Genomic DNA, 15,175 nt, shown 5'->3' on the forward strand with positions numbered 1-15,175 from the left:
CCTAGAGCCCGCGAGCCACACCTACTGAAGCCCGCAAGCCTAGAGCCCGTGCTCCACAACAAGAGAAGCCACCGCAACGAAGAGCAGCCCCCGCTCGCTGCAACTAGAGAAAGCCCGCACGCAGCAACAAAGACCCAACTCGGCCATAAATAAATAAATAAATAAATAAAAATTTAAAAAAAAAAAAAGACCAACCAGGAAAACGTTTCTATTAATTATGACAAAGTAATAAGAAAAATACAAAAATTAGCTTAGAAGTGTTTTCCAAAAGACAACAGCACAGCATGCTTACAATTTCTGGGATCTCAATCCGCCTCTTGGCTTTCCCAAGTGAACACCTCTCTCCTCTCTAGCGGTTTATTTTTATCAACATACATTCTAGTCTCTCACTTTAAAACAATGAAAATAACAAGAACCAGAGTTCCTTAACATATCCTTCAGCTACCGACCCATTTCTTTATTCCTTTGCTCATTATCACAACAAAACTCCTCCACATGGTCTCTACATCCTTGCCCCCCTTTCGCTTTCCAAAGTACTCCAATCTGGCATCTATCCTACCTCTCCATTAAAAAGCTCTCATAAAAAACCGACGACCTCCAGTGTGTCTTCATCTTACCCCACCTCTCATCAGCACTTGACACAGCACACTCGCTTTCATCAACCATTCCCTTAGTTTCCCTCCTACTTCACTGGCTTCACTGACAATATAATTTATTGTATTGTCTTTTTTCATACTAGAGCTTCAAAATCCAATGTGTATTTTAGTACCTGGCAAAATACTTTGGGTATAGAGTTAAGAAGTTAATTTCACCTGTTTCATTTTACTTTTTAGTGTGGCTACTAGAAAATTTAAGATTACATATGTGGCTCACATTATATTTCTACGGGCAGTGCTGCTCTAAATGCCAGAGATTCCTAGGGTTTGGTCTTGCTCCTCCCCCAGCCTTGCCATCACAGAAACAGTAGGTCATCCACATAATGGCTCACCTTAGAGGCAGAGAAATGTAGACAGTAGTAATTTCAAGACAATGGGAGTGTCCACTGGGCAGGATTCCCAGATGAGACAGAATTGTTTGGTGGGGCAAAAAAACAAGTGGAGACTGAGCAAGACTGGTCCAACAGTTCAGATTTTCAGACGAGGGATAATTAAGCCCTACATTAGCTTTGAGGAGCTCAACTCTGCCCATAGTTTCTAGTTTCTCCTTTGGAATGTGTGCCTAGTTTAAGAGACCTTCAACTCGCTCTCTTGTTTTTTTCTCTTTTTTAAAGACCAAAGTTTGTGTGACTTAGGCAGACCCTAAAATTCTAGTCAATCCCTGACGATTTGAGAATACAAGCACTGTTCCCCTAAAGAGGGTTAATGTAACAAACATGCTGCCGCTGACCAACACTTGTTGGAAATAATGCCAATTACATCAATTCAACAGAAACACTGAAATCTGGCACCAGGAAGAAACTTAGCAATAAAATCAGTCCCACTTGATGAACTGGGAAACTGGAAGACTGGGATTGACATATATACACTAATCTGTATAAAATGGGTAACTAATAAGAACCTGCTGTATAAAAAAATAAATAAAATTCTAAAAATCCAAAAAAACACAACCCTCTGTCTCACTTGTTATTAAGTAAGAAAAATGCAGTTGAGAAAGCTGAAAGACTTGATTCATTCAAATCTTAAGAACAAAAGAAAAAAATGGACTTTGGAAGGGATACACATACAAATCAAGATTCAATGTGCAGATTTAAAATTTGTTAAGTATCAAAACTACTAACCATTCTATAAGCACTCCTTTCAAGACGTTGACCATCTTTTCCCAGTCAGAAGGTGAAGATGACCTTAAAAATGCTAATAAAAGGATAAGGTGACAAAATACAAAAGCATCAACTTCAATATCCTTTGGTGATTTACTTCTTAAGAGGCAAAAAATTAAATGCTAAGACTAAACATATAAATCTATCAAAGACATAAAGCTAACATTAGGAAAACATACACATATTCTCATCTTTTAGCAAAATTAAAATGAGTCTATTTGTAATATTAACAATGCATAAATCTTACTTGCAAACAAATTCTGCCCGCTGTCAATCCTAATGAAAGCATGGGCCCTAACTCCACAGCAGTGTGTCAAATCCAGGTTTAAAACATGTCCACTAATCAAAAGATTTCTTTTACTACTCAGGAGTATGATAAAAGGTAATATCTTTGGAGACAGAAATCACAGGATGGTAGATCTGAAAGGGGACTTAAAAATTACATGGTGAGTCCGACCACCTCGTTTTACAGATGAAATGGAGCGAAGAGATTAAGCCGCAGCTCCCAGCAAAAAAAAAAAAATTACAATCCATGTCTCCAGATCTTGTGTTCCTCTGCCAAATAAAATATGTTCCCCAATGATGTGCGCTTGAAGGAAAAGGAACCACTCAGCGCACGCGAAGTTAACCCTTCTTAAATTTCTACACTTGGGTACCGCGCAATGCCTCCCCGAAGGAAATCCACCGTTCAATTCCCGCGGGGCAGCCGCCCGGCCTCGTCAGAAACGGCCCAGAAAGGGGGCGGAACACCGCCCTATACCCCCGCACCTGAAAGACAGGCTTCTGGGACTTTCCCCCTCCTCTTTTTCTTCGAGACCCCTCGACCTTCCAGGTACTCCACTCTCCCCTATAGCGCCAAGAGCCAACGCCACGAACCTCCGCCCACAGATCCAGCAGCACTTCAGCGTCGCCGACAAAGTGCACTTGCACCGGTTACGTCATCGCGACAGCGACGGTCTCGTGGGTGGAGCGCGCGGGCGGGAGGCGGGGCGCGGGCTGGGCTGAGGGGGCGGGGCGGCGTGCTGTGAGGGCGGGGTCACGTGCAACCAGCCGCTGGTTGGGGCCGCGCGCGGGCTGGGAGCGGTGGAGACTGGTGGTCTCCCTGCCAACCTGGTCCCGGGTAAACAGCTGGGGGCTGGCTGAGTCCGCGTGCCGGCAGGTAGGAAGGGAAGGCTGGGCTCTTGGGGGCGGGCTGGGGCCCTGGCGAACCCCGGCACGGCGGGGAGTGGGGAGGGCGGCGACGGGGCGCGGCCCTGACTGACCCGCTGACCCGCCGCTGGGCGTGAGGTGAGGGCCTCTCTCGCAGCCTCGGCAGCCCTACTTTTCTTTCCTGGTTGCCACTCTTCTCTAGTTACAATCCAAGGCCTAAAGAGCACCTGCCGGTACCATTAGCCCGGGCGCGGTGGTCACGGCAAGACGATGAAAATGAAGAGGAAACAGTCTCCTCGTTTAAATCCGAACCTTTCAGACGGCAGCGTCTAGCTGTGACCCGAGAGGTTGAATAGATTGAATGCCGATAGGTCCTCCAAGCCCGGTAATTGTCATATTAAAGTGAATGACCCAGAGTAAAGTAAAATTACTCTCTTCCCCAAATTCGGATCTGTGGTCCGAATAGAGCTCTTTCTCCAATTGGTTTTACCAATGGAGAAATGAGGTTCTTGCTTTCTGTTCCTCAGGTGAAATTGTAGTTCTCTAATTGTGTGCTCATGTGATTTACGAACCTAGCTCTTCCATTTATTTCCCTCTTTCTGTGCTTCAAATCTTTCCCATCCGGTTGGTTTCCATGTTGTTGTGCATGCTCGCTCCCTCTCTTTAATCTGACCCAGGTATAGTTCTTCCCAAGTATATTTTCTTTTTTTTCCTTCTTGAATGCATTCTCCTCCTTGACGGTTTCATCACTTCCATCACATCAAACCTCCATTCTTGTGCTCCAGGTGCTGGCCTGATGCCTGCACATTAATGACCTGTGAGAACTCTAAACACCGCCTCTCAAACTGAACTAGTTCTCACTCCACCCTCACTTCAAAATCTGCTTTTCTTCCTGTATTTTTCCAAATCATCCAGATTTAAGTCCTCATTTATTTATTCAGCAGACATTTTGTGCAATTATGTATTGCACAGACCCTATCCCAGACACTGGGGATACAGTGGTGAACAAGCAACTAATTATAGTGGGGGAGAGGGACACTAAAAATCAATTAACAAGAAGGTTAACTGATGTGAAGTTATAAAGAATGACTGGGAGGGCTTCTTTGGTTAGGAGGTCATCAGAAATGGCCTTCAGTTCAAGCAGATTTCTGAGTAAAACAGTAACTTCTACACACCAGCAATAACTAACTAGGAATTTTAATAATTAAAAAAGATACTTTTCATAACTGTATTAAAAACTGAAGGTATCTGGAAATAAATCAGACTAAAGCTGCACAGTCCTTTAAGGAGAAAATTATAATGCTCTACTGAAACACATAAAAGAAGACCCAGGTAAATGGAGAGATATACCATATCCATGGATAGGAAGACTCAGTATCATAAAGATGTCAGTTTTCTCCAATTCTACAGATTCATTGCAATTCCAATTAAAATTGCTGTATAGTTTTTCATGGAACTTGACATGCTGAACATGTATATGAAAAGACAAAGCACCCAGAATTGCTAACTCAATTTTGAAGAAAAATAAAGTGTCTTCCTCCCAGGTATCAAAACAATATAAAGCCATGAGAATTGAGACTACTGTCTTAATTACTGGTATTGGTTTAGGGACAGGAAAGTAGACTCATGGAATGGAATAGAGAGCTTAGAAACACGTCCGCATACATATGGAAGCTAAGTATAAGGTTAGCTTTGGTAAGCTTTGGTATTACAAAACCACAGAGTATTCAAAAAATGATGCTGAGATATGTGATATCCACATAGATTGAAGACAAAATTAGATTCCTACTTCACACTGTTCACAATAGTAATTTCCAAATGGATTGAAGACCTAAGTGTGAAAGACACACATGAAAAATATTTAGAAAAAAAATAGGAAATATAGGAGGCTATGTTGTCTCTAGGAAAGATTTCTTTTTTTGTTTTATTTGAGTTAAATACATGTAACATAAAATGTACCATTTTAACCACTTTTAGCTGTACAGTTCAGTGATATTCATGTTATGCAACCATTACTACTACCTATCTCCAGAACTTTTTCATCTCTCTGGGAAAGATTTTTTAAGCTACAAAAGCACCATTGAGGATGCCATTGCAAATGAGAGATGATGGTGACTTGCACTAGAGTAGTAACAGTGAGGATGGAAAAAAGTGGCTGGATTTGGGATATATTTTGATGGCCGAGAGCAAGAATTGTGCATGGTTTGGATATGAGGTGAGGGGAAAACAAGGAATCAAGGACAACATATGTGTTTTTTGCTTGAGCTCTGAGATAGATCATTCACCATTTATCATAAAAAAACCATTTACTATTTGTTTGGTGCTGATGAGGAGAATAAGAGGAGGAAGAGTTCGGGGAGAAAAAGTAAAGAATTCTGTTTTGGACAGTTAAGTTTGAAAGGCCTGTTTTACATCCAAGTGGAATGTTCCAGTAGCTGTTGGATACATGAGTCTGGAAAGATTGTGACTGGAGGTACCAATTTGGGATCACTAGCATATAGATATTTAAAACTGTGATGTGTTAGAATTGGATTTGGCTGCATTACATAGAAAATATAATGATGGCTTAAATATGCATATGATTCTATAGGTAGGCAGGCCACGGATGGTATGGCAGCAGCTCTGTGATCATCAGGGATTCAGACTCCTGTGTCTTGCTGTTCTGCCATCCTTAGCATGCTACCTCATGATTGAGATGACTGCTTTAATTCCAAATGCCACCTGCTCATAGCAAGAGGGAAGCTTGATGAAAGGCACATACTTTTCTCTTTAAGGACACTTCTCAGGTGTTGCATATGACACAACCACTTACAACCCATTAACCAGTTCTTAGTCAGTGACACACTAACAAGAAGGAAAGATAGGTGATGTAGTCTTTATTCAGCTGTGTGCCCAGTGTTTTATAGAGTTAAACATATATCTGCACTATGACCCAGCAATTCCACTCCTAGATATTTACCCAAGAGAAATGAAAATATATGTGTACAAGATGACTTGTATCAGACTGCTTGTGGTAGGCAGAATACTGGCGCCCCAAAGATGTCCATGCCCAAATCCCTGGAACCTGTGAATATGTTGCATTACAAGGAAAAGGGGACTTTGCAGATGGAATTAAGGTTACAGATTTTAGGGTAGGGAGATTATTTTAGATGTTCTGGAAGAGCCTAATGTAATCACACAGACCCTTAAAAGTGGAAGAGGAAAGCAGAAGAGTCAGAGATGTGGCAACATGAGAAGGATAAGCTGTTGCTGGTTCTCAGATGTAAGGGGCTACCTGCAAAGACTAGAGGGAGGGCTCTGAGAGTGAAGGGTGGCACTCAGACAACAACTAGCAAGGAAACAAGGACCTCAGTCCTGCAGCTGCATAGAACTGAATTCTGCCAACAGCCTGAATGAGCCTGGAAGTGCAGTCTCCCTCAGAGCTTTCAATAAGTGATACAGCCCAGCTAACACCTTGGTTTCAGCCTATGAGACTTAGATAAATTTAATCTAAAATGGTGTCTAGGAAATCTGTGTTTTAATAATCTGCAGATAATTTTAGGGTGACATTTAGAGAAACACTGGTTTATATGCTGATCTTCAATAGCTTCATCCAAAACTTTGGTTTCAATTAATAATATGTGCCGATGACAAATCTGTATCTATCGTGTAGACCTCTCTGCTGAGCCCACATAGCTTAATGGACATCTTTCATGAATATTTTACAAGAACCTTCATCTCAGCATGTTGAAATTGGGAATTCATCCTTTCCCTCAAATCCATTTCTCTTCTTGTATTTTTCTATTTTGGTAAATGTTATCCCTTATATACTCAGTAATCCAAACCAGAAACTGAGAATCATAATTGCCTCTTCCCTTTTACCCATTCCTCTCCATCTCTCACCCAGTTGTTTATCAGATTCTTTTCTCTTATTATCTCCTTAAGTCTGTTTTTTCTTGATTATTCTCAGAGCCACTGCCTTAATTCAAGTACACGTTTCTCCTTGATTATTGTTAAAAGCCTCCCTATTGGTTCTCCCCATCTCTACTTTAGCTCTCCTCCAACCTATTTTCAATCTTGTCAAGTTTTCTAAAAAAATTTTTTAATCTTATTATTCTATTTCTTAAAGTTAATCTCCCGTCAGCTTCCATAACTCAGGGTAAGCTTCATACTCCTTAATTTAGCTAAAAAGGACTTTCGTGATTGACTGGCCCCAGCCTTCAACACTCCTCTGTTAGTAATCAACAAAATGACTTGACATAAAATCAGTAAGGAAGAAAACACCTGAAAAGCACCATCAACTAGCTTGACCTAATAGTCATTTGTAAGGCCCTCTACCCAGCAACAATAGAATATACATTCTTTTCAAGTGAGTATGAAATATTCATCAAGAGAGACCATATTCTGTGTCATAAAGCAAGCCAAGATTTAAAAGAATTGAAAGTATACAAAGCCTTTTCTCCAACCACAATGGAATTAAACTAAAAATCAATAACAAAGATACCTGGAAATTCCCAAATATTTGGACATTAAATAAGATACTTCTAAATATCCCATGGGTCAAAGAGGAAGTCACAGTGCAATTAGAAAATATTTTTAATTGAATGAAAGAAAAAAACAGCATATCAAAATGTGAAGGATGCAGTCAAATCAATGCTTAGAGGGAAATTTTTAGCATTAAATATTTACATTAGCAAAAAGGAAATTTTAGATTAGTAATCTAAGCTTCAATTTTAAGAAGCTTGAGAAAAAAGAGCTATTTGAAATCAAACTAAGCACAAGGCAGAGACTATTAAGAGCACAAAGCAATGAAATTGATAATGGAAAAATAGGAGAGTAATTCAATGAAACTAAAACCTGTGTCTTTGAAAATATCAATGAAATTGAGAAATCTCTAGCTGGACTGGCTGAAAAAAAAAGAGAGAAGAGATACGGATGTAGAGAACAAATGTATGGACACCAAGGGGGTGAAAGCAGAGGGGTGGGGGAGGCAGTGGGATGAGTTGGGAGATATTGGGATTGATATATATACACTAATATGTATAAAATAGATGACTAATAAGAACCTGCTGTATAGCACAGGGAACTCTACTTCGCTGTACAGTAGAAACTAGCACAACATTGTGAAACAACTATACCCCAATTTAAAAAAAAAAAGAAAATGGTGAGAAAAAAAAAAGACACAAATCGTCAAAACTCAGGAATGAAAGAGAGCATGTCACTTTAGACCCTAAGACCTTAAAAAGATAATGTGGGAATCCTACTTAAAACTTTTTAAGGAAGAAAGAATACAGTTCTACATAAACTCTTCCAGAACATAAAAGAAGATGGAACACTTGCCTACTTATTTTATGAGACCAGCAATACCTTGATGTGAAAACCAAAGACATCACAAGAAAACTAAATATTAGTATCTCTTGTGAACATAGACACAAAAAATATTAACAAAATACTAGCGGGGCTTCCCTGGTGGCGCAGTGGTTAAGAATCCACCTGCCAATGCAGGGGACATGGGTTTGAGCCCTGGTCCGGGAAGATCCCACATGCTGTGGAGCAACTAAGCCTGTGTGCCCCAACTACTGAGCCTGTGCTCTGGAGCCCGCGAGCCACAACTACAGGAGCCTGCATGCCTAGAGCCCATGCTCCACAACAAGAGAAACCACCGCAATGAGAAGACCGCGTACCACGTGAAGTGTAGCCCCTGCTCACCGCATCTAGAGGAAGTCCGCACGCAGCAATGAAGACCCAATGTAGCCAAAAGTTAAAAAAAAAAAATAGCAAATTCAAAACAATATTTAAAAAGGATATTGTATCGTGACTTAGTGAGGTTTATTCTGGGAATATTAATCGAGGAAATGTATTATATTAACAGACTACAGAAACATCATATGTTCACCTTAATCACCGCACAAAATGCTTCTGACAAAATTCAGCAATTCGGCAATAGAAGGGAATGTCCTCAAAGAGAAAAAGGACATCTACAAAGAGTCTACAGCTAACATCATCCTTAATGGTGAAAGACTGAATACTTTTCTCCTAAGATCAGGAACAATACAAGGATATTTGCTCTCACTACTTTTATTCAGCATTGTACTGTAGGTCCTAGCCTGTGAAGTAAAGCCAGGTAAAGAAATAGAAGGCATATTGGTTAGAAAGGAAGAAATTGAACTGTCTCTATTCACAGGCAACATAACTGTCTATGTAGAAAAATCCAAAACAATCTACAAATAAAGGTCCCAAAATTAATAAGTGAGCTTAGCAAGGTCACAGCATACAAGGAAATACACAAAACTCAATCTTTTTTTTTTAAATTTTATTTATTTATTTTTGGCTGTGTTGTGTCTTCGTTTCTGTGCGAGGGCTTTCTCCAGTTGCGGCGAGCGGGGGCCACTCTTCATCGCGGTGCATGGGCCTCTCACTGTCACGGCCTCTCCCTTTGTGGAACACAGGCTGCAGACGCGCAGGCTCAGTAGTTGTGGCTCACAGGCTTAGTTGCTCCGCGGCATGTGGGATCTTCCCAGACTAGGGCTTGAACCCGTGTCCCCTGCATTGGCAGGCAGATTCTTAACCACTGCGCCACCAGGGAAGCCCCTCAATCATTTTTATATACTAGTAGTGAACAACTGGAAATTGAAATTTTAAAAAACCAAATAATTATTTATAATTGTACTAAAAATCATAAAATACTTCGGTATAACTCTTTAAAAGTATATACGATATTTGTATGCTGGAAATTACCAAACATATGTGAAAAACATAATAGATGATTGAACAAATAGATAATCCATATTAATGGATTGGAAGACTCAATAGAAATTTCAGAAGAATTTTTTTGTAGAAATAGACAAGCAGATTCTAAAATTTATATGGAAGGGCAAACTGGAGTAGCAAAAACAATTTTGTAAAAAAACAACAGGGCTTCCCTGGTGGCGCAGTGGTTGAGAATCTGCCTGCCAATACAGGGGACACAGGTTCGAGCCCTGGTCTGGGAAGATCCCACATGCCGTGGAGCAGCTAGGCCCGTGAGCCACAACTACTGAGCCCGCGTGTCTGGAGCCTGTGCTCTGCAACAAGAGAGGCCGCGTCCTTTCAACAAATGATTCTAGAACAATTCTAGAACAATTGCGTATGCATATGCAAAAAAAAGAACCCTAATCTATAACTTTCATTCTATACAAAAATCCACTCAGGATGGATCATAAACCTAAATGTAAAACCTAAAACTGTTAATCTCCTAGAGAAAAGTATAGGAGAATAACTTGGTGACCTTGGATTATGGAAAGATTTCTTTTATGACACACCAAAATCATGATCCATGAAGTTAAAATTTGATTAATTTGACTTCATCAAAATTGAGAACTTTTGGGCTTCCCTGGTGGCGCAGTGGTTGGGAGTCTGCCTGCTGATGCAGGGGACGCGGGTTCGTGCCCCGGTCCAGGAGGATCCTGCGTGCCGTGGAGCGGCTGGGCCTGTGGGCCGTGGCCGCTGAGCCTGCGCATCCGGAGCCTGTGCTCCGCAACGGGAGAGGCCACAGCGGTGAGAGGCCCACGTACCGAAGGAAAAATAAAAATTGAGAATTTTTGCTCTTTGAAAACACATTTAAGAGAATGAAAAGACAAGCTGTAGGCTGGAAGAACATATTTACAAATCATATGCCTAACAAAGACCTTTTATCCAAAATATATATAAAGTACTCCCAAAACTCAGTAATAAGGAAGCAAACAACCTTATTAAAAATGGGCAGGGACTTCCCTGGCGGTCCAGTGGTTAAGACTCTGCACTTCCGCTGCAGAGGGCACGGGTTCGATCCCTGGTCGGGGAACTAAGATCCTGCGTTCCACGTGGTGCAGCCAAAAAAAAAGGGCAAACATTTTTTTACAGACTCTTCACCAAAGAATAAATAGAGTTGGCAGATAAACCCATGAAAAGATGCTCAACATCACTGGTCATTAAAAAAATGAAAGTGGGACTTCCCTGGCGGTCCAGTGGTTAGGACTTTGCCTTCTGATGCAGGAGGTACCAGTTCAGTCCCTGGTTGGAGAGCTAAGATCCCACATGCCTCGTGGCCAAAAAACCAAAAACATAAAATAGCAGTATTGTAACAAATTCAGTAAAGACTTTAAAAATGGTCCACATCAAAAAAAAAATCTGCCTGCCTAGAATGCATAAAATTAAAGTGGCTGACCCTGTCAAGTGTGAATGAAGATGCAGTACAACTGGATCTCTAATAATTTACTGGTGGTAATACAAAATGGTATATCCATTTTGGAAAAGTTTGGCAGTTTCTTATAAAGTTAAAATACATTTACCTTATGACTCACATCTAGGTTTTTACCCAAGTGAAGTGAAAACTTATGTTAACACAAAAAAATCTGTATGCAAGTGTTTATAGCTACTTTGTTCATAATCACCAGAAACTGAAAACAAGCCAAATATCCTTCAGCTGGGGAATGTATAAACAAACTAGTATATCCATATGATGGAATGGTACTAAGCAATAAAAAGAATTAATTACTAATACAACAACACGGATGATTCTCAGTTGCCTTTTGCTAAGTGAAGGAAACCAGACTCATAGGATACATACTGTATGATTTCGTTTACATGACATCCTTGCAAAGGCAAAACTGTAGTGACAGAAAACAGATCAATGGTTTCCAGGTGTGGAAGAGATTTGACTACAAAAGGGGAAAGAATTGTTCAGGTTGATAAGACTGTTTTAAATTTTGATTTGATGGCATTTATCAAAACCTTAGAGCTGTACATTTAAAGGGTAATATTACTATGTCTAAAACACCTTAAAAATGGAAAAAAAAAGTATATGAACAAAATTTTTTTATCAGGGACTTCCCTGGTGGCACAGTGGTTGAGAATCTGCCTGCCAGTGCAGGGGACATGGGTTCAATCCCTGGTCCGGCAAGATCCCACACACCACGGAGCAACTAGGCCCAGGCGCTACAACTATTGAGCCTGTGCTCTAGAGCCTGTGAGCCACAACTACTGAGGCTGTGTGCCACAACTACTGAGCCCACGTGCCACAACTACTAAAGCCCGCATGCTCTAGGGCCTGCGTGCCACAACTGCTGACCCTGTGTGCCTAGAGCCCGTGCTCCGCAACAAGAGAAGCCACCACAATGAGAAACCTGCACACCGCAACAAAGAGTAACCCCCAGTCGCCGCAACCAGAGAAAGCCCATGCACAGCAGCGAAGACCCAATGCAGCCAAAAAAAAAAAAAAATTATTTTATCACTTTTTCCTCTGAAACTGAGAGGCAAACCTGTAGCACTCTTCATAGACAACTTAGGACCACTAATTTTCTAGAGATCAGTATATTAAGAAACACTGATGTGGGCAATGGGGAATTATTGAAAGATTTGAAGCAGGGGAATAATGTGCTCAGATTTAAGAAGTTACTTTTACTTCCAGGCAGCATCCTCTGCTCCTTCCATACACATGAAACTTTTAGTTAGGATGCAGTGAAAGCACTTGGAATTGTGAGAAGGAAGAGAAGAGGAATCTCAGGAAAAGTTGTAGCACTGAGGGAAAGCTTGAAACAAGTTATTGGATTATCAGAAACTGATAAGACACCTTAATTACTTGGACCTTATGTGCAACAGAGTTAAAGTCAGCCTAGCTTAAAGGTGATTGTCTTGAAGGTATACACATTCAAGGAAATAGGGACTCACAGATTTTTTTCCATTAGACTGTAGAAATAGCATGAAAACTTTTACCAAGAGCATTAAAGAGTGGAAATTGGAGCTCTGATTAAAACCACTTATGGTTGTGGGGTTTGAATTCACACTGTCCTCATAGTGCTGGGAACCCAGGTTGAGAAATCCAGAAATTTGTAATACCTGTCATACTTTGACCAAGAAAGTTTAAAACTGTGCTGTGTGCAAGTTGGCCCAGAGCACATAGGACTCCCACAGAAAATATTCCCACTGAAGATGAGCTCTCAATCAAAGATTACAAAGCATATAGACAAACCACCTTGAAGGATAGCCAGCCCTAATTATTAGAAATAGTGGTCTAACAGAGAAACTTTAAGTATGTTTAAAGTATAAAGGAAGGTTTAGAAACCACATGTACCAGTTAGCTTTTTGCTACATTGTAAACTGTTCCAAAGCTCAGTTACTAAAACAACCATTTTATTGCTTATAAGTCTAAGGGTTGAATATGGGTTTTGTAGGGTCAGCTAGGGGCTAGTTAGCTCGAGATTACCTCATATGACTGTCAGGTGGTGCTGGCTGTCACTTTGTACTGGTGTTTGGGCAAATGGGGATATTCGGCAGCATTTCTCTTTTCATTCAGCAGAGTAAGCTGGGCATCTTTTCATGATGGTGGTCACACAGTTCCCAAGAACAGCAAAGACAGAAGCCTCAGCGTGCAAGTGCTTCTCAAATCTCTGCCTGCATCATGTTTCTGTTGTCTTATGGCCAAAGTCAGTTGTAAGGCCAGTCCCTAGTCAGTATGGGAAGGCACTAGCAAGGAACATTCACATAGGAAAAGGAATAACTTGTGGCCATTTTTACAATCTGTCATAATTTAAGACAGAAACAGAATAGTGTGTAAAAAGAGCAGGCAAGTGTGAAAGTAAGCCAAATAGAAGTTTTAGAAATAAAAGAAAGTTACTGAAATAATCAGTAGATAGATTGAATGGCAAGCTAAATACAGCTAAATAAAGGATGAATTGGAAGATAGATTTGAAGAAACAATCCATAATGCATGTCAGGAACAGAAAAAGGTAGAAAATATGGAAGAAACTGATACTTGGAGTATAGAGTAAGAAAGTCTAACATACATCTAATAGGAGTAACAGAAGGAAAAAATAGAATGGAGCACACCAAATCCTGAGCAGTATATGTAAAAACAAACCCATACACAGACATAAAATAGGGACGTTTAAGAACGTCAGAAACAAAAGGTCTTAAAACTGGTGGATGAAATAAAATAATCATGATAATGATAAGTAATATTTATTGAGCACTTAACTTGGAATAGGCACTATTCTGTGTGTTTTACATGTATCAACTCATATAATATTTATAATAACCCTTTAAAGTAGTCCTGTTGCTACTGCCATTTTGTAGATGAGGAAAGTGAGGCATAGAGAGGTTAGTTAGCCCATAATCATATGTCTAGTTGTGTTTTAAAATGTACTCAGGATTTATTTTTAATCATGGATGGTAAGGTGACACAAAGACAGCTGCCTTGAAAGAAGAGTTTAGTGTTGTTTCCAAGAGGAAGGGATGTGCCATGCCATGCACAGCCACATGGGGAAACATAAGGATTCCTCGGTGTAGAAGGAGTTAGAGGGAAACCATGGGCCAGAGCCTTTGTTGTGATTTTCATGGGAAGGAATGGATAAGACAGGATAAACAAGCTGAACAAGTTTAGGGTTGGATAGATTGAATAATTTTGGCAGCCTCTGGGCTGTAGGGGAGGTCCCTAGTTGTCTGATACCTGGCCCTGGGTTGATTCAGGGTAAGGGGAATGTTGACATGGTGTATGATAAATAAAGGAGATGTTGCAGAGTAGAGATTAAGGATTGGTTGGTTTGCATGGGAAAGGTGTGCTCAGAAGCAAAATTCTTCACAGTTTCTAAAAATTAGCTAACCCTGGAAGGGGCAGTCACCTCCTGGGTCCTCAAGGCCCTAAGATGTCAGAGCATCATAAGAGACACAACTAATATAGGTTGTTGGTGGAACTGGATTTGAAACTAGGCAGTGTGGTTCTACAGAGAATATTATAAACCTCTATACTTTGCCTGCAAAGAAACAAAAAGTAGACTTAAAACATTTCTTATGAGCATCAATAAACATCAGATGAAATGTCAATAGAAGTAGCATGAACATGCTTAAGGAAACCTACTGTTAATTTAGAATTCTAAACCCAGCTAACTATATTTTAGGACAGAGTGAAATATAAAACATTTAATTTATTTATTTTTATTGAGGTACAGTTGATTTACAATATTATATTTGTTTCAGATGTACAACATAATGATTCAAATTTTTTTGAATTTTATTTTATTAATTTTTTTATAGAGCAGGTTCTTATTAGTTATCCATTTTATACATATTAGTTTATATATGTCAATCCCAATCTCCCAATTGATCACACCACCACCATGACCCCAGTACATTCCCCACTTGGTGTCCATATGTTTGTTCTCTACATCTGTGTTTCTATTTCTGCCCTGCAAACTGGTTCATCTATACCATTTTTCT

At 40.2% G+C, this 15,175-nt stretch overlaps 2 protein-coding genes across 3 annotated transcripts in view; one reads left to right on the top strand and one right to left on the bottom strand.

Moving 5' to 3' along the window:
* The window catches only part of GTF2H5 (general transcription factor IIH subunit 5), a 21,806-nt gene extending 19,036 nt beyond the window's left edge, over positions 1-2,770 (bottom strand). The window contains exons 1-2 of one of the 2 annotated variants that reach the window (XM_007122726.3): positions 2,693-2,770; positions 1,778-1,850 (exon numbers count right to left, since the gene is read on the bottom strand). In XM_007122726.3, the coding sequence (XP_007122788.1) occupies positions 1,778-1,812 (35 nt within the window). In that variant the 5' untranslated portion in view covers positions 1,813-1,850; positions 2,693-2,770. Of the gene's footprint in view, positions 1-1,777; positions 1,851-2,584 lie in introns of both variants that reach the window. The other variant, XM_007122724.4, reaches the window with a different exon arrangement.
* Positions 2,771-2,862: 92 nt separating this feature from the next.
* The window catches only part of SERAC1 (serine active site containing 1), an 85,623-nt gene continuing 73,310 nt past the window's right edge, over positions 2,863-15,175 (top strand). Inside the window, exon 1 of the mRNA XM_024122483.3 lies at positions 2,863-2,975. The gene's annotated coding sequence lies outside the window, so the exon portion shown is untranslated. The remainder of the gene's footprint in view (positions 2,976-15,175) is intronic.

This window comes from Physeter macrocephalus, chromosome 10 (genome assembly GCF_002837175.3).
Source record: "Physeter macrocephalus isolate SW-GA chromosome 10, ASM283717v5, whole genome shotgun sequence".
Classification (NCBI taxonomy): Eukaryota; Metazoa; Chordata; class Mammalia; order Artiodactyla; family Physeteridae; genus Physeter; species Physeter macrocephalus.